The sequence below is a fragment of the Sceloporus undulatus genome, chromosome 2, assembly GCF_019175285.1.
Source record: "Sceloporus undulatus isolate JIND9_A2432 ecotype Alabama chromosome 2, SceUnd_v1.1, whole genome shotgun sequence".
NCBI lineage: Eukaryota > Metazoa > Chordata > Lepidosauria > Squamata > Phrynosomatidae > Sceloporus > Sceloporus undulatus.
Window position 1 is genome coordinate 98,748,942 of NC_056523.1, and position 19,725 is coordinate 98,768,666.

Genomic DNA, 19,725 nt, shown 5'->3' on the forward strand with positions numbered 1-19,725 from the left:
GAAAAGAGATTCCACCTCAACATTAGGAGGAACTTCCTGACAGTAAGGTCTGTTCGACAGTGGAACACACTCCTTCCTCGGAGTGTAGTGGAGTCTCCTTCCTTAGAGGTCTTCAAACAGAGGCTGGATGGCCATCTGTCGGGGATGCTTTGATTGTGATTTCCTGCATGGCAGGGGGTTGGACTGGATGGCCCTTGTGGTCTCTTCCAACTCTATGATTCTATTCTATCCTTACATTTCCAAGAAGCTTGTCCACTCAAATTGATCCAGTTTAACATAGTCTGCGGAGTCACTGGATACCTCTCTTGTTGTTTCTGTTATAATGCCTGTGCCCAAATCAGTCCTTATCTGAGAGATTTTATCTGCAAAAAAGTCATTAAATGCGTCACAGCAGGCTTTTGTTGGTTATAAAAAAGGGTTCTGGGTGGGAGGTAGTTGGGTGAACTCTTTTACCACCCTGAACAGCTCTGCTGAACGAGACTGTGCAGACGCAATGTGTACAGCATAGAACCAGTTCTTTGCTGTATCCATTGCCACTCCATAGGTCTTCAAGTATTCACTGTGGCGTGTCTTGCCAGGTAATAACTGATGTTTCCGCCAGCGGCGCTCTAGTCATTGCACAGTCCGCTTCATATTTTGAAGGTCTTGGGTGTACCATGGTTTTCTGTTAGGAGCGGACTGGAAAGGACCCTTGTGAGCGATAGTGTCTATGGCCCTGCTAAGAGTGTCATCCCAGGTATCAACCAGGGCTTCGACAGAATCGCCGTCATTCCCAACCATATAACCCTCTAGGGCCCCCTGGAATTTAGCCGGTTCCATCAGTATTCAGGGGCGGACCATTCTAATAGGCCCTCCATCCCCGAGGGGGATCTGGGTAGTTGCTTCAGTCTGACTTTGACCAGGAAATGATCCTTCCATGACAGGGCAGTGGTGGAGATCACCTCGGCCCACGGATATTCATGATCCGTACTAAAGACCACATTGAGTGTATTACCCGCATGATGTGTAGGACCCGAGACTAATTGGGACAGGCCCATGGCTGTCAAGGGAGTCATGAACTCCCAAGCTGCACCTGTCAGATCTAATGAGCCAGCCTTGAAGGGGATGTTGAGGTCCCCCAGGACCAAAAGCCTGGGGGACTCCAGCACCAGCTCTGAGACCAGCTGTGTCAGGTCATCCAGGGAGTCTGTTAGGCTACGGGGTGGACAGTAGACCAACAGAATCCCCAGACTGTTCCTAGCCTTCAGGGTCAGGTAAATGCACTCAATATGGTCTGTTTTCCAAATAGGTTTCCTGGTCAGAGTGAAGGTGCTTTTGTGGATGGTAATAAACACAATCAAAATTATATGTAAAACAGTCCTGCGGATCAGACTAAAAGCTTATGTAATCTAACATTTTGTTTCCCACAGTGGCCAATCAGATGGCTAAGGGAAGCTCTAAGAAGGACATGTGGCTGTTATACCCCACTGACCAGAAGCTAAAGAGCCACTGATTGAAAGCTGCCATGGACTTGTTTGCACAATTTGTCTTTGACCAAAGAAGAAATAATTTATACAGTATTTAAAAAATGATATGTAATCAATCACTTCTCAAGATAATGGTGTATGGTATCTATCCATACAGCAATTGAACTGTTTTTTTAAAGGAAAAAAATAATGTAATGCATATGTGAATATCTGAATTGGGAAATTAACTACATACCTACGTCCTTACACATTTAATAATGACTGTTTTTTGAACAAGCCAACAACCATTCACATAAAAAAATCTGTTCAAGCAGAAATATCATTTGCCCTCCAATCGAGTGACATGTGTGCAAATCAAATGTTTGTTAGACCTTCCTTGGAGATGGTTAATTTAAACTGAGATATTTCTTTTACACTATGGCCGATTACTGGTGTGAATATTTTAAATTTCTGCATCAACAGTGGCATCAAAAACATTGCTAACAAATACACAGTACAACTTCAACTATTTGGACTCCCGTATGTGACTGCTATCTATGTCTTAATGTACCCATTGTCTTTCTACTAACCCATCAAATATTTTAACTGTGTTGATCTAAAGTGTACTCCTCCCATGGGAATTGTTTGTATGGCCCTATACACAGCCATTGGGAAGAACAGAAATTTGTACTCGTTTCATAAATAGGAATTATACATAATTTGGACTGTGTAAATTCAGATGTTTGAATGCAAATCAAACCTGACATATATTAACACTGAGCTATATAAAGATATCTGTATTCTTCCCCTATTGTTAATATTTATGCATTTTTGGGGTGTCCAGATAATGAGAATTGTACTGTATAGTCAGCAAAAACATAGCATTCAATGTAAGTATAAAAATATTTTCTTTGTAGAGAAAGGTGACCTTAAATTGAAAAGAGACCAATACTTGTGCCTCGGCTCCAAGATTCCTCTGTGCATTGATTCTCAATGCCAATCTTTTAGCAATCTCTAATTTTTCTGCATTTCCTGCTGTTGGGGCAGGAACATTAGATGTCCCACCAGAAGATGCCATGTCCTTCACTCTTTTCTTTGAATTGAACATGCTTTCAATCTGCTCATCAATCTATTAAAAAACATACACCATGTAAGTTAAAATGTAAGGAAATATTTACAAAAATAAATAATATTTGAAAGGATTCAAGTATCTGACTGGAATGAGTGGTGTCTACTTCAAGTATTATACTTTTACTTCATTTTGAATGAAGACACTCATGGCTTTCGCTGCAAACAATAGTTACTATTTTGGTTTAACATAAACATAAATTAAGAGCAAGAAGGTATGTGAATTCAGAAACTTTTAAATCAATATAAAAGGAAGTAAATTAGTAACCAAATTGCTACCATATATTTCAGAATTTTTTAAATGAAATCAATAAAATTCATAAAAACTGAATCACAATTCCATAGGAAATGCATGTTTTATATATTATGTGAAAAACTAACTATAAAGCAATTTTAAATACTCACATCAACAGCTGTATCTTCATCATCTGAATCCTGCAGGCCAAGTGCAGCTTTTTGTAGTTTCTTTCGTTCATTTGCCAAAGCCTCTTCTGTTTCATCAAACTTGAATCCTTTACCAGAGAATCCACTGCTCTTTTTAATTGTCTTCCCTTCCTAATAGAGATATATCCTTGTTCAGAAATCACTCCCCACACATAAAAATACTTTAAGACTGAGTTTATAAACATTTACTTGTAAATATTTCAATATTTGTTGTGTAGGGTATTCTATTTTAAATGGAAAGGGTTCATCATTCCTTTAAAAAGTGCTGCTACACACCAAAGCAATAAATACAAATATAAAGACTCAATTTGCCAATGAAAAAAATCAGATTATTTAACAGATATTGGATATATTAACATCAAGGAGTGGAACAGACTGCCACAAAGGAGCAGCTTGAAGTTTCTCCTGAGAAAGCTGGATTGGGGCTGCGGCAACTGCACACTGTGGCCCCAATCCACCTTTCTGTCAGCTCAAAAGGAAGTGGCAAAATGCCACTCTTTTTTGCACTAGCAAAAAGCTGGCTTTTCTTGTCCTGCTGTGGCTTTATGGTGCTCCGGTGGTGCATGGCACACTGCACCACCGGAGCACCTGAAAGCTGACTTCCATGTGGGCAGCCGGGCAGTGTGAAGTTGGCTTCCAGGCATCATTGGACCGTGTGTTGCGTGTATGCCATGCCTCCCAAGATGGCTGGAAGCCAGCTTTTCATGCCAGTCTGTACCGGCTTTATGTTTGTATTTCAGAATTATAAAGTAGCATTCATCCTAAAAAGATTGTGCTGCATCTTCAAAACAAATCCATTGACTCTTGTGCTTTTCAGACTATTTTCCATACACATTCAAAGACGGAAAACTCAGCCCATGTTTTAATAATGCCTGCATTAGGAGGAGTGACAAAAATTTAAGCTGCTATTACATTCAATGCTTTTCAGCCTGAATGTACACGCCTAATCTGTCCATGAGAATGAGCTGGTAGAACAGACTGCATCAACTCAAACTACAGGTATGGGAGGTGCAAACTGTGAACATTTTTTATACATAATGTCTTTTGAGGCAGCGAAAAAGGCACATTAGGATATAGAATTCTAGCACAGTTCACTCTTTTCTGAATTAGATCCCTACTGTTTGGAAGGGATGCTTAAGGCACGAAAACATTACAAAATGTGATCTTCTAAACCTGATTTTTTCCCCTTCTCAAGTCTTCAGTCCATAACATTATATAATCACCCCTCCCAATTCACAGGGGATCCATTCCAGACCTCCTGTGAAATACTGAGGATATTCAAGCCCCATTGGTTATAATGGAGACACGCTCCTGCAGGCGCAAGCACCATTTTGTCCCTCCTCGTTTCCCATCTGTGAAGGATCAAAATGGCAGACTCCAAGTCCATGAAAGGGTAGAGATGAGTGTATTCTCATTCTGATAATTTGGGGCTTGAATCTACTATAGTGTTTAAAACAATTGGTTGTATCCAAAAAGCCAGAAGCAGGAGGATATATAATAAAAAAATTCAAACAGTGTTATCTACAATAGACTGGTTCCAAAGCTGTTTTCCTATTTCCACATGAGCTAGCAGAAAAGTCTTCTGACTTAATTTTCAGAAGGACAAATGGGTTATTTCAGCAGGAGAGCAAGAGTTCTGTGACAACTTTTAAACTAGTAGATTTATTTTAGCATGACCGTTGTGGATTACCGTCCACTGCCTCAGATGCCTAGGGTAAATATCAACACTTCAAGTACCTAAGCACATTGTAGGGAGTAAAAACAGAAGAAAATTGGATACAGCAAATGGCATATTACTGTAGTTGGCCATTTAAAAAATGGCATAAACATCCTGGCATTAAGGAAGGCAGTTAAAAATGCTTCTTGTTGTGTGCCTTCAAGTCGTTTTCTGACTTATGGTCACCCTAATAGCAATAGCAAGTACATTTCTATACCGCTTATCAATGCACTTAAGCACTCCCTTAGTGGTTTACAATGTGTAAGCTAATTGTCCTCAACAAGCTCCCTCCATAACTGTCATCTTTTGGACTGTGAGTGAGAGAATAGGCTGGCCCAGCTCCATCAGGGCTAGCCTGAAGAAAGAGGCTCCTCCCTCCATAACTGTCATCCTTTGGCCTATGAGGGAGAAAATAGGCTGGCCCAGCTCCATCGGGGCTAGCCTGAAGAGGCTCCTCCCTCCTTAACTCTCATCCTTCGGCCTATGAGGGAGAGAATAGGCTGGCCCAGCTCCACCAGGGCTAGCCTAAAGAAGAAGAGCCCTCCCTCCAGTCCATCTGCCTTGGTCCAGGCCTCAGAGAGAGAGAGAAGAATGCTGGACCTGATCCCCCCCCACCACCATTCCCTTCTCCTTTTGTGTCATGTCTTTTTAGATTGTAAGCCTGAGGGCAGGGAACCGTCTATTATCCCCTCTGTTGTAAGCCACCCAGATTCCCAGTGATTGGGTGGCATATAAATAAATCCTATTATTATTGTTATTATTATTACGCTGGGTACTCATTTTAGCAAACTCAGAAGGATGCCAGGCTGAGTCGACCCTGAGCCCCTCCCTGGCTGATATTGAACTCACAACCCTTGTGGTTTGTGAGTGAGTAGCTGCAGTACAGGCATTTAACCACTGCGCCACCAGGGCTCAAGGTGGGTAAGGTGACCCTGTCATGGAGTTTTCTTGGCAAGATCTGTTCAGAGGAGGATTGCCTTTGCCTTCCTCTAAGGCTGAGAAAGTGTGATTTGCCCAGGGTCACCCAGTAGGTTTCCATGTCAAACGAGGATTCAAACCCTGTACTCCAGTCTTAGGCCAATGCTCAAACCACTACAACACACTGGCTCTCTTCTTTTTCTTCTTTTTCACATAGTTTGTTTCAGCAGTTTATTACATCTGAACAGTAATAACCACGAGAAAGTGTTCATTTTTTAGACTATCCTCACATTTCTCTAATAACACTCCAATGAAGATGTAAATTAACCTATTGCAGAAGAACAGTTTGCTTCCTACCTTATACAGGTTATAGTAAAACTATGCCCCAAAAATGTTCACACAAACAATTTTGCAATTTAGATACACAAGCTGAAATCATAAAAACAGATGACTTACAGCCTTCTGTTGATCTTTGAAGTCAGTCCACAGCTTCTCCAGCTCAGGAGGAACTGGAGTACCTGACAACTCCAAAGCTTTGATTATGTCTCCAGCATAGCGTACCTGATCTTCAGTTATGAAAGTATATGCGTACCCCTGTGAATAACATATTATAGATATATTATGTATCATCTAAATTTGACTTCCAATTCTTGCTGAACTTCTGATATTTTAAAGAAAAAGGTGTTCAAAGAAGAGTGTATTGACTATTCAGTGTCAAATGGAGCAGTCCTAGCAGCTTCTGTGTGAAAAATGAGTAGAGGAGCTCTGCTGGCCTTGCGCTGGCAGACATAAAAGAAATGTGCTGGAGGAATGGAAGGCTATGGATCTTATGGATCATTCTAAGCCTTTCCAAGGGACCACAAAACTGTAGCCTAAATTATTCAATTCAAATAATTATTCAGTTACTTAGAATTCTATATGTTTATAAATAAAGCATTTCAAATCTGATTTTTCTCTCTCAGTTTTGGATATAGGAAATTTCTTTTTTAAAAATAAAATTTTAAAATTAACTTAATCAATATAATGTATTCCTATAGTATGCGCAGCTACTTGAACTCAGTTATGTGCTCCGTTCTGAAGTTAAACATTTCAGCAGTCATTACAGTTGTACAGAAACAGTAAAAGAAAATATGTTCCAAAAACTGAGACACACAGCAGTGGAAGGCGGAAATGGACAAACATAGCTTGCTCCCTTTGTGCTAGGAAGTACTATGGGTGAAAATTTGATGCATACCAAAAGGCAGTATCCAATGAAAGCAATCTGGCTGGTAGAACAGTGGAAAACACTAGAATTCAGAAGAGAGGCAATCCCCCTTCCTGCCAGCCACACATTTCCAAAAACAAGGCTGGAAAGTTATCCAGTCCCAATTATTACACAGTGCTGAAGGCTCTAAGAGGTAGAAGATGTAGCTCAATGATTTAAATTAGTCATTTTCTTGGTGGTTTAGATTCAAGATCTTAAATCCTTTGATTAAAAAATATATAATCCACCTGTAGCATTAAACAATCTCACCTCCTACAAACAATATACCATCTTAATCAGACTAGTTTTATGAAGTTAATGAAGAAAAGGATTGTTTACACACTTTGTTTCCTGCTCGTCCAGTTCTGCCTGCCCTGTGCACATAATCCTCATAATGATTGGGACAGCTGTAGTTGATTACAAGCGTAAGATGTTTTACATCAAGACCTCGGGCTGCTACAGATGTGGCCACAAGAAGTTTGCATACTCCACTCTTAAAATCATTGATTATACTGTCTCTGTCATACTGGTCGATGCCTACAAAGGGCAACACATAGTAAGGAGGTTAAGCAATACTTCATACTTAATTATTATTCTAGTTAAGTATTTAAAAGTCCTGAAAAGAGTCCTCCACCTCCATGAAGTGACAGGCAAGGATAAGAAGCTCTCATTAAATCTTTCAGCAATCCATCAGCATGTTCTTGTTTATCTACAAAGATGATGACAGATCCCTTTTCTTGAAAGTGTCCTAGTAATTCAAGTAGCTTCAAGAATTTGTTCTCTTCCTCTATCACAATCTGAAAGAATAACACAATTCAGAGAGAGCATGTCAGATTTTTTAAAAAACAAATAGGTCACATTTAAAAAAAAATAGATCCCAGTTAAACTGGCAGGAAGAAAAATACTGATGCAGTCTATAACAAGCACATTTGACTTCAACCACTGCAGCCTAAGTTTCTATCACAAGCCTGTAAATCTTATTTTAATTTTTAGAAGGCAAACTGTTACTGCTTTGCCAGGAAATCTACAGCTGCAAATAATAAATGGGACAAGGCTCTTCTCTATTTCTCTTACCTTTTTTGAGGGAGGGAGCAGTCAATATGTTAATTAGCCAAGATTCCAAGAACCACTCAGATTCAAGTAAGGGATTATGCTAGCCCAGTGGAATTCTGAACTTTCCCTCTCCAGTTCACCCTGGCATATCACAAATTACTTCTGAAAACAACCTCTTTCAAAAACAGCTTGCCCTGGAACATTAAAAGACTACTCTTCCAGATGGTAATTCTTGAGCCCCACACCTGAAGTAACTTCACAGTATTTGAAACCTGGCCCTTGGCTCCATAACCTATAAATAGCAACTGAATGCACTAAGAGTCACCTGCTCTGATTAACTCCATATCCCATAATAAACAAATGCATTCTGGCACAAAAGTGTAGCAGTGCTAGCTTTAGGGCAAAGTTTCAGGTCCTGTCTCATCAATCACAGGACCTTTCTGACCATGACATGAGTTTACTAACACAACTCTTCTTACACTGCAACAGCAACTCTCGACACCAAGAATAAACTTGTGGTGTAAGAAAAAATCTTACCACCACAAGACATCTGGGTCAGCCTATCCAATCATACAAGACAAAAGTAAACATAAGCACTTTGTTTGCCATTTCGTAAGCATAATGTATGTTACTTAAGTTTACAAAAGTTCTGTAGCATAATTCTGTCTAGTTTTACATTAGAACTTTATAGTTCTGTAGCATAATTTGGAGGAGAATCTGCCCTGATAATTTTGCCTGTAGACCTGTCTTTTGACTGCTGTCACCAAAGCAGCACATCCAAAAGATATACTGCAACTTACCACATTCTGCTCCACATCAGAACAGACGACACTCCTACCACCAACCTGGACCTCAATTGGCTTACTTAGTATTCGACGAGCCAAAGCCTCCATGGCTCTAGGGAAGGTAGCAGAGAACATAACAGTCTGGCGATCAGGTCTTACATTGTCTACAATGCGCATAACCTGTTGTGAGCAAAAAATTAAAATTAATACCAAAATCCTTTTCATTTTTAAACAATCCTGGTATATTTGACAAGAGATTAAAACACTCCCATCTTTTGCTGGGTAATAATGATAATAATGATAATAATAATAACAACAACAACAACAATTATTATTACTATAGCCCCCCTCTCCCCGGAGGATCAGGGCGGGTTACAATAAAAAATAAAACACAGTAAAATAATAACACAATCCCTAACCCACAATTCAAAATACAACAGCATAAAAATCAGTTATTAAAATTGCATTAAAAATTACAATAAAATTTCATCCCCATTACAATGAGGCCATATAAGGGAGAGTCAAGGAGGCACAGTTGTGGGACAGTGGAGAGGGCCCATGTATTAGTCTGGGAATGCCCGCCGGAAGAGATCCATCTTGATGGCTTTTTTAAAGGCCTCAAGAGATGTTATGTGACGGATCTTCTCCGGTAGGTCATTCCAAAGTTTAGGAGCGGCCAATGAGAAGGTCCTCTGGGTAACCACAGCAAGTCTGGTGTTCTTAGTCTGTAGATAATTTGTTCCAGAGGACCTGAGTGTGCTGGGTGGATTGTATGGAAGAAGACATTCCTTTAAGTAGGGCTTTAAAGGTGATTACCAACACCTTATACTGTGCCCGGAAACTAACTGACAGCCAGTATAAAGATTTCAAACTGGAGTTATAGGGTCACCTCTTGATTTTCTGGCAACCAACTTGGCTGTCATGTTTTGGATTAACTGAGGTTTCTGAGTTAGGTACAAGGGTAGCTGCATGTCGAGTGCATTGCAGAAGTCCAATCGAGAGATTACCAGAGCTTATATTACTGTTTCTAGGTCACCCGTTGCCAGGTAGGGTCGTTGTTGGCATATCAGTCGAAGCTGATAACAAGCGCTTCTGGCCGTCACATCTATCTGAGCTGTCAACTGAAGGGATGAGTCCAAGAGCACTCCCCAACTACAAATGCAGTCCTTTAGGGGAAGTGTGACCCTGTCTAGGACCGGTGAACATATCTCCATACCCGGTTTCAGGGTTCCTATAGCAAGTACCTCCGTCTTATCAGGATTTAACTTTAGTCGGTTTTCCCTCATCCAGATCATTACTGCCTTAAGACATTCATTGAGAGGAGAGATATTATCTTTAGTCACTGCTGCAGTCTGACACATAGAGAAATATATTTGGGTGTCATCAGCGTACTGATAACACCCCTCTCCATGTCTCCGGATGATCTTGCCCCGCGGCTTCATGTAAATGTTAAACAGCATTGGGGACAGAATCGCTCCTTGAGGGACACCCAATCTGAGTTCCCTCTTGGTCGAATAACTGTCCCCAAGCATCACCATCTGGAACCTTCCCGAGAGGTAAGATGTGAATCACTGCAGCGCAGTGCCCCGATACCCAACTCTCGCAGGTGTTCCAAAAGGATATTGTGGTCAATGGTATTGAAGGCTGCTGAGAGATCCAAGAGCACAAACAGGGTCACACTTCCCCTGTCCATGCCCAGATGGAGATCATAGACTAAGGCAACCATGGCAGTCTCAACTCCAAATCCTGTCATAAACCTGTTTTGAAATGGATCTAGAAAATCAGCTTCTTCCAAGACCACTTGGAATTGATTAGAAACTGCTCTCTCAATTACCTTGCTTAAAAATGGTAAGAGCGAAACTAGCCTGTAATTATTTTTGTCCAGGGGATCAAGGGAAGGTCTTTTGGGGGCAAAAATATGGATTTTTCTATGACCCGTGGATACGTCGAAGGTGTGCCCTCTTCAGTGTCTCCCTCACTGGGCTTTCCTCGCAAAAGAAGCCCAGCCAGGGAGAGGCATTTGGGCGATCGCGCGCCCTCCTCGGCGTTTCCTCAGCCAGGCCCCTTCACTGAGGAAAGGGCCTCGGCCAGGAGAGGCTTCGGGGAAGGCAATCGCCCTCCCAAGTATTTCCTCGGCAGGGCTCCCTCCCCAGGGAAGGGGTGTCTCCCAGGTGAGGCTTTGGGGAAGGCGACTGCCATCCCTGGTGTCTCCTCAGCAGGACTCCCTCCCCAGGGAAGGGGCCTCACCCAGGAGAAGCTTTGGGGAAGGCGATCTCCGTCCCCGGCGTCTCCTCGGCAAGGCTCCCTCCCCAGGGAAGGGGCCTTGCCCAGGAGTGGCTTTGGGGAAGGCGATCGCCGTCCCTGGCGTCTCCTCGGCAGGGCTCCCTCCCCAGGGAAGGGGCCTCGCCCAAGAGAGGCTTTTCGGAGGGCGATTGCCATCCCCAGCGTCTCCTCGGCAGGGCTCCCTCCCCAGGGAAGGGGCCTCGCCCAAGAGAGGCTTTTCGGAGGGTGATCGCCGTCCCTGGCATCTCCTCAGCCAGGGCCCTTCTCTGGGGAAAGAGCCTGGCAGAAGAGAGGCTGCAGGGCACGCGATCATCTGTCTCGCTGGGCTTTTCCCGTTGGAGGGAGCCGAGCCAAGGGGGGGCTGCTGGGCAATCGGTCACCTTTGCCTGCATCTCCCCAGCTGGGCTACCTCTTGCAGAGGTAGCCCATCTGGGGAGAGGCTTGGTCAAAGTACCGCACTGCCCCATAGATAAGTTGACCCGTGATTTTGGACACCATTTTGGGGCAAAAATTTCTCGACTTATAGTCAAATATATACGGTATATTACAACCAGTTTCCTTATCTGCATGTGGCTTTGTATCTAGCCTACTGAACTTGTAGCACGTTGCAGCACAGAGTAAAATATGCACTAGGCAGGGACACGGATCTTTTTGTTTCGGATCCCTTGACACTTCTGCTACTTTTGGCAATCGTATCAAAGGTTTAAATATACCGTATTTTCCGGCATATAAAATGACTGGGAATATAAGATGACCCCCAGCTTTTCCAGTTAAAATACAGAGTTTGGGATATACTCGCTGTATAAGACAACCCCTCTTCCAATGCACACCAAATAAAAATTTAAAAAAACATCAGATTTGATTTCAATATGGTAATTTTAATTCAAAGGCTTATGACATGCAGGTACTTAGCAGGAAAACTTGTTGTATACAAAGCCTGCTTGGATTGGTCAGCTCTCCCTGCCTGCCCAGCCCTCCCTTTCTCCAGGACTATCAGAGCGGGAGTGCAAACATGGCTCTTTTTTCCATACCCCCGGGCATCCTGGACACCTGCAGCTTGCGCCACCCTTCACTTACACCTTCCTGGTGAGGCACTCCCTCACCTCATCATCGGGACCACATTAAGCCACTTCTTTCCACGAATCCTGATGAATGGATTTTCTTCTACTGTACTTGTATAGTGCCGCCCTTGCTGCTTTCATACAATTGCCACATATGGTGGGGATGCAGCTGTGGCCATTTTTGAGCTCCCCCCACCATATGCGGCAACTGTAGATTCTCCAGTCTGGTTCTGAAGTTTCAACACCTGCCCTATAAGACAACACCCAGCGTATAAGACGACCCCTGACTTTTGAGAAGATTTTCCTGGGTTAAAAAGTAGTCTTATACGCCAGAAAATACAGTAATGGTTATTTTACAAGCACTTTTTCCTGAGCAACCATCAATAGCAGTAACATAACAGAAGTCAAGAATTTTTTTTTACTTTAAATATGTTCTTAGTCTTAAATAAAATGCATGAACAGTTTAGCAACCTCTCTTTCTTACCTGAGGCTCAAAGCCCATATCAAACATTCTATCAGCTTCATCAAGAACAACATACGTTACTCTCCGAAGATTTGTCACCCGACCTATGGAAAGGAGAGAGAAAAAAAAAGGGACGCAAAAATAAATCTACAGCTATTTCCCCTCAAGAACAAATGTAAATAAAAGATATATATTCTAACTAGCATCTAAACGTTTAAAATTGTATTTATTTTAGAAAATAAATGCACCAAAAGCCTTATCTCTTTTTCCATTAACAGACATTTCGGCAATTGGGTACTGATGCATAAGGCCCATTATTTTATCAAACTCTTCTTTTGCATACCAGTACAGGGACAGAAGAACCTGTAAAATTCAGAAAACAGCCCTCACCAAAACACATCATAAAACTAAGACTGAGGTGAAGCAACGAGCCACATCAGCCATTATCTGTGAACGCCACCTAGAAAAAAACATATTAGAGATTACAGCGCATGTGTGGAAAGCAAAGTTCAACTGCTAATGGAAGTACTCTTAACAAAAGTCTCCAACCAGATTATACTTTGAAATATTTATAACGGAGTGGTTTAAGCAAACTGAAGACAATAATGAGAGTTCTGTGATTGATTTCATCAGTAAAATATGTCACAATGATGGAATCTGGATAGAAAATTAGTAATGTGCACATAATATAGTCTATACTTACAAAAGCAGTATAAAACTTAGAAAATAAAACCAACCATCCCAACTCCAGTGGCATCTGGACTCATGAACAATATGTCTTTTTGTCTTAAATAATGGTCTAAATTCAAAGAATAAACTAAAAAGGTCAACTAAAAGAGATTATCTGTTAAAGGCACAGATACAAAATGCTGTAAAACTATCCTAGAACAGTTGAGAATGGTACTGCAGCAAGTCTACACTACGTCTTTGATCCCCATTATGTGTGCGATAAATTCCACTCTATCCATGGTGCTTCCTGTCCTCTTCCTAACACTATACACCAGAGATGAACAACTTGCAGCCCTTCAGATCTTGTTGGATTGCATTCTCATCATCCTTTGCTATGGTGGCTCAAGACATAATGGGAACTACAATCCAATATTGGGAGGGCCTAAAATACTCCCCTTGTAGGTGAGCAGGAAGCTGCATGCAACTTAACATGGCAAATGACAGCTGAGACAGGGAGTCAGAAAAATGCACTCAGCCCACATGTGTGGAAAAGATAATCCCATGTAGATGTACCTTTTTTAAAGCAATACCATCTGTTTAATATCTTGAAAGAGGCCTTACGGGATCTTTTCAAAATCTGACACAGATGTCTGTGTCACTTTAGTTCTTAAAGGGTCTAGAAAGAGGGCAAAAACCAAACCCACTCCATCGACTCTGAGGAAGGTTAGGTATACACTGTAAGCTAATAAAACAGAGAATTCTTTAAACAGCATAGAGAAAAATGAAGTATTCTGCCCTAGTTTCCTTCCAGGTGATATTCTGTACTCTAAGGGACAAATCATATCCATTCCACCCAGTGAATATAGGGGAGGGAGCGGTTTCATGGCACATCGGTTCCTCTATTAGTTGGATTTATTTAGTTAGACCTGACTGGAACTATTGATGTTATTGTCAAGAATGGGAAACTAAATCTGCATGAGAAAATACTGCTTTAATGATGTTTTTAAAGTAATTTAAGGTGAATACAAGAAAGCTTTTCTTCTTGGACGTCTCAGTGCACATATAGCATGTTAATATCCTAAGACTAAAAACATTTTGGAAACATTTTCATTACTTATTCAACTCCTAGAAGTGTACATTACTTGGGAACAGCATTGTTGCACCTACCTCTGACAGCTTAATCTTGAAAGCCCAGTTCTATAATTCTTGAAGGGACTTTTTCCACAGAAGTTAAATGTCAACAGTTTAGTAGAGATTTTGAAGTGCAATATTTAAACAAATTATCAAACACTATTTGAGAAGCATGCACATGGCATTAAACAACATTTTAAAGCTGTAATATCTCAGTTAAGTTAATTTATCCATATTAAATAGGAAGACTTTTAGTGATGAAACACCTTTCATTTTTTTAAAATGTTCCCCTCAATTTAGAAAGATAAAGCTAAATTTCTTTAGCAAAAAGGAATAAATCATTTGTTGAATAAATGTCTTCAAGCAACAAACAGGTAATGTAACTTCAATATAAGTGGAAAAAACAGGAGTTTTTCTAAGCAAGCCAATTCAGAAATTCTGGTATAAATTCAAAACGGATGTATTTATTCTTCTTCACGAGCTATTGTCCTTCAAGTATATTTAAATCCTATAACAAAAGGCAATGAGCAGAGCCATTTTATGACAACAGACCACATTAGATATCACAGCTTCAACAGATACTTGAATTCCAAAAGCAAGTAAAGAAGAGCTGTCATATTTATTTAAAATCAAAAAGTCTCTTCTTACCATTATTGGCTGCTAACATATCAATCATACGGCCAGGTGTGCAAACGATTACTTCAGCACCCCTTTTCAGTTCAGCAATCTAGTGAGGAAAAAAGCAGAAGACATTATTAAAGATTTATAATTCATCATCATCATGCACTGATGTAGGAGCTGGACAGTGTGTGTGTGCATGCATATGCAGAAGTGGACAAAGCTTGTTACGGTATATGATCAAGGTTCTAATTTTGCTTCTTTGGATCCAACTCAGCTTGTGAAATTGCTCAAAGCTACTGAGTTTGAAAGCTAAAGAAAAGGATTCCAAACAATGCATATGCTAGTAGCAACATGAGCCAAATGATGAGAAAAAGATGGAAGAGTTTAAATACCTGTTCACTTATTCCCGTTCCTCCATATACACACACCACTCTAACTCCAAGAGTCTTTGAGAACTTCTTACACTCCTTTGTAATCTGTAACGCCAGTTCTCGAGTAGGAGTCATAATGACCGCTGAAAATAACAAATATTGGAATTGTAATCACAAAGTTACTGTACCTAAAACACCCCTATGTAGAAGCAAACCCCAATTGCAGTTTCAGTACAACTGCTTTCCAGCTAGCTGTGCTTAGAATACATGTATAGAAACATTTCCACTCATAAAAGAAATGTGGAAACTAATGACACTACTCCCTTTATAAAGAAACAGTATTTTATGTAGTTGTAGTTCTGGTATTTTGAGAAAAACAATTTTATATGCAAATAGGAAACATATCCAGCTCTGCCCAGGTTGCTTACAGAGAAAAAAAAGCAGTTTTCTGAAAGAGTTACTATTCAATCCCAAATTTGCACAAAAATATTTGTGATGTCAGCTTAAGCATGCTCTATAATGCAGAAAAACAAAGAAAAAAAACCTAATAATTCAAAGTGTATTTGGAAGGTAGTTAGTGCGTGCCTTCAAGTTGTTTTGGACTTATGACAACCCTAAGCTGACTATAACATGGGGTTTTCTGGGGCTGAGTGTGTGTGATTCACCCAAGGTCACCCAGTGGGTTTCCAATGTAATCAGCAAATGAAGCCTAAAACTGGATTCCATTTTGGACTCAATCATTTGGTGACTTCTGTGATCAGACATGTGGATTTTTATAGTATAATACTGAGAGCAAACATGGTGTAGTGATTTCACTGTTGGAACTCTGACATTAGGAGACCAGGGTGTGAATCCTCCCTCAGCCATGGAAACCTGCTGGATGACCTTATCTAAGTCATAATCTCTCAACCTCAAAGGAAGGCAAGGGCAAACCCATTTTGAATAAATTCTGCCAGGAAAAACCCATGGTAGGCTTGTTCTACATCAAAAATGACTTGAATGCACACACCACCACCACCAAAAGTATAAGATAAACATATTTTAAATTATACAGTACAACCAACATGTCTGTCGGGGATACCTTGCACAGATATATGAGAGCATGGATAACAGCAAACCCCAGGCTGGGTAAGACTGAGAGGGAGGTAGCATTACCACGTGGTTCCTCCTTCCCTCTCAACCTGTGAGACCTGTTGAGTTCCCCTCATGCCCCTCTCCATGCTCACTGGTTCAAGGATGAGGAGGATGGGGGGCTGCCCCCTAACTGTTGCTGCCCTCTGCTTTGTGTAGCTGCTAGCCAGCCAACAAATTCTGCCTCAGCCATGCTCAGCTTGTCACTACCCCCAGCTCATGCTTCTCCAAGGAAGGAGATGGACACTCCTTCCTCAGCTGAGAGAGATGCAGGGGGGCCCATCTACATGAAGCTGTGCACCTCATTCTCACATGTAAAAACAAAAGGAAGGCAGCTGGCCAGGTGCAGCTGAAGCAAATGCTGCTGGTCGGCTGACTGCTAGCAAAAGAGGGCACTGCAGTGCGCCAGGCAATGACACTGCTTCTCTCCCTCCCTTGCCACTTTGAAAGAAGAAAGATGAGGAAGAAACCACTGACACCGGCCCCATGGATACAGGGGTCGTACTGTAATACAGATTTAATAATTAGTACAGTACTTAAAGCTCTTTGCCCTCTTCAGCTTTATTGGCCCAGGAGAGGCAATATCTTTATTGTGTAAGCAGTATCTGTGTTGTGTAAGCTTGGATAAATTTATGATCCAAACTCAAGATTTTTAACTCCCCACACAACCCCTCCTCTAGAACCACATCTCTACAATATTAATAGTAGGCAGGGGTGCACAACCTAGGACCCATAATCTCCAGTATGTTTACTACCACTGCTAAATCTCTCACACCAATTTCTCACCAATATCAAAAGGTCACTTTTTCTTCACTGCTGCTAGCAACAAGAAAGAGCAACCTGTATCAGGACTGCTAAAGATTGTCATAGAAATTGCTCTTTCCTCACTGGGAAGAGTGGCCTCTGTTTGGTACACAAAAATCTGTGCATGTATGTATGTGCAGCCCCCAAACCAGCACCACATGTTGTCCTAGGTTGTGCACCTCTTTTTGAGAGCTCATTCAGTTCAACTTTTATTCACTAAAAATTAATCTACACACTGGAATACCACACCATGAAAAAGAAATATTGTGATTTGTGTCATCTGTACCTATTGGACCTTCCCCTTCTTCTAATGGTCTCTGGTCCATAATGTGTCTGAACATGGGCAACAAAAAAGCAATAGTCTTTCCACTTCCAGTTTTAGCGATGCCAATTAAATCACGTCCACTCATAATTGCAGGTATAGCTTGGGCTTGGATAGGAGTGGGCTTTTCATACCCATGCCTTAAAGAGGAAAAAAGAAGAAAGATCTTAAGAACATGACAAATACATTTCTGAGTCTACTGATAATTTACACAGCCTGAACATTAAATACAATGAAAAACATTACTTAACAATTCTATGATTAGTAAACTAGTGATACATTAGAATTAGGCCAAGATCCTACAGACTTTCAGCACAGCATAATTATATACCAGCAGTTACTTTGGATCCAACAGATATTCAGCTTAGGTTCACCTGAAGAACACTTTATGCAACTATTTTGATACTAGTATAAGGCCTCAGCAGGATTCTAGCCAATGTTCTTTGCAACTATTCTTTCATCTTGAATTATATGGTTTGTAGAGGAATTTCTTATACAGGGCTCCCCCGGGTTATGAATTTAATTCGTTCCGCGGCGCCATTCGTAACCCGAAAAGCATTCGCAAGCCGAAGCCCCATAGGCGCTAATAGCGAAAGCCGTGATTTGGTGCGAAAAAGCGCCGAAAAGCACCAAAAATTTTTTCGTAACCCGAAATAACCTTCGTAACCCGGAACAATTATTTTTAATGGATTTTTTTCGTAACCCGGAAATTTCGTAACGCGGCGCATTCGTATCCCGGGGTACCAGTGTAGCTTCTAAACAGCTGGTCTACAGTAATTGTATGTTGTAAATACTGTAATGTGAGTCATAAAATAAGGTATTAGTCCAGGATACTGAGTCTACATCTTGAAATGGCAAGCAACATTTGCATATATTGCTCACTTACTTTTTCAGGGAATTCAGGATTTTCATAGAAATACCACATTGCACCCAAGTTTTGATTGGCTTGGGACATCCTTTACCCTTGACAGTAATCCCTTCCATTTCCAACCGATATGCATTCACCTCTGCAACATACAACATTAGTAAAAAAACATAACTTTTTCACATTAGTAGCTGCACCCTTGTAATATGTTCTTTATAAACAGAACAATTATTAACTATTGCAGTTTCCTTAAAAACATTCTAAGATTTGATAAGCTTTCTGTATGACAACCATGACTATTGACTAGCTATACAGATTCACATACAACTGTGGTAGGAAATAAGAAACCCTCAAGAGAACTCTCAATCTTTTTGGCTTATACAGCATTTTCATACTGCTTTGCTCTCCCAGCTCCCTCTACTTCTTTCCGTCGATGGTGTCTTTGCTGACTTTCCAGTCAAAGACGCAGACTAAGAGGAAGGTACTGTGCCTCTGGGAGGTCCTTGGAATCCCCTATGCCAAGGGGAGATATCGTCCTATTGTATTTGTGTTTTTGGACAAAAAAATGCAAAAATGAAGCACTTAACAGAGTGACGGAAAGACACTTCTGCATGGCTCCATCAATCAACCGGAAGAGATATGGAATCTTGGAATGTTCAAAAAAATCTAATCAGCCACTACCATGCCTACCCCTGACTGTGGCTCACAACTGATTCCTCCTGTGAATCAACAGTTCACCACAGGAAAAAGTTACTCATCACTGACATATAACACTTCTATTAATTGCTCTCTCCTTTTTAAAATAACACATCTCTCCTAAGGTATTTTATCAACATTCATTTGAAATGCGGCAATTCTGAAACCTGAGTTGGTACAGTGGTGCCTCGGGTTACGAAAGTAATTCGTTCCGCGGCCACTTTCGTAACCCGAAAAGCCTTCGTAAGCCGAATTGCCATAGGCGCTAATGGGGAAAAGCCGCGTTTCGTGCGAAAAAGCGCCGAAAAGCACCAAAAATTTTCTTCGTATCCCGAAAAAACATTTGTAACCCGGAACAATGATTTCCAATGGGATTTTTTCGTATCCCGAAAATTTCGTAACCTGGGTATTTCGTATCCCGAGGTACCACTGTAGCCATAATATTCTACAGTGTAACTATATTGTTGAGGGCTACAAAAAATGAATAAAACTAGTGGATCCAACTGAATGATACACTTTTGTTCACATTGCTCTTGCTCCGAGAAACCACTGTTGTTTTTTCCTTAAGAGTCTCT

The 19,725-nt window shown here is 41.0% G+C and overlaps 1 protein-coding gene across 3 annotated transcripts in view; it reads right to left on the bottom strand.

Moving 5' to 3' along the window:
* DDX46 (DEAD-box helicase 46) overlaps nt 1–19,725 on the bottom strand; it is a 46,829-nt gene that overhangs the window by 13,672 nt on the left and 13,432 nt on the right. For 2 of the 3 annotated variants that reach the window (XM_042449622.1, XM_042449624.1), the window contains 11 exons: nt 18,476–18,596; nt 17,554–17,729; nt 15,354–15,475; nt 14,989–15,067; nt 12,562–12,644; nt 8,749–8,913; nt 7,530–7,692; nt 7,239–7,432; nt 6,109–6,246; nt 2,979–3,128; nt 2,374–2,574 (listed from right to left, as the gene is read on the bottom strand). In XM_042449622.1, coding sequence (XP_042305556.1) covers nt 2,374–2,574; nt 2,979–3,128; nt 6,109–6,246; nt 7,239–7,432; nt 7,530–7,692; nt 8,749–8,913; nt 12,562–12,644; nt 14,989–15,067; nt 15,354–15,475; nt 17,554–17,729; nt 18,476–18,596 — 1,592 coding nt within the window. The remainder of the gene's footprint in view (nt 1–2,373; nt 2,575–2,978; nt 3,129–6,108; nt 6,247–7,238; nt 7,433–7,529; nt 7,693–8,748; nt 8,914–12,561; nt 12,645–14,988; nt 15,068–15,353; nt 15,476–17,553; nt 17,730–18,475; nt 18,597–19,725) is intronic. The other variant, XM_042449623.1, reaches the window with a different exon arrangement.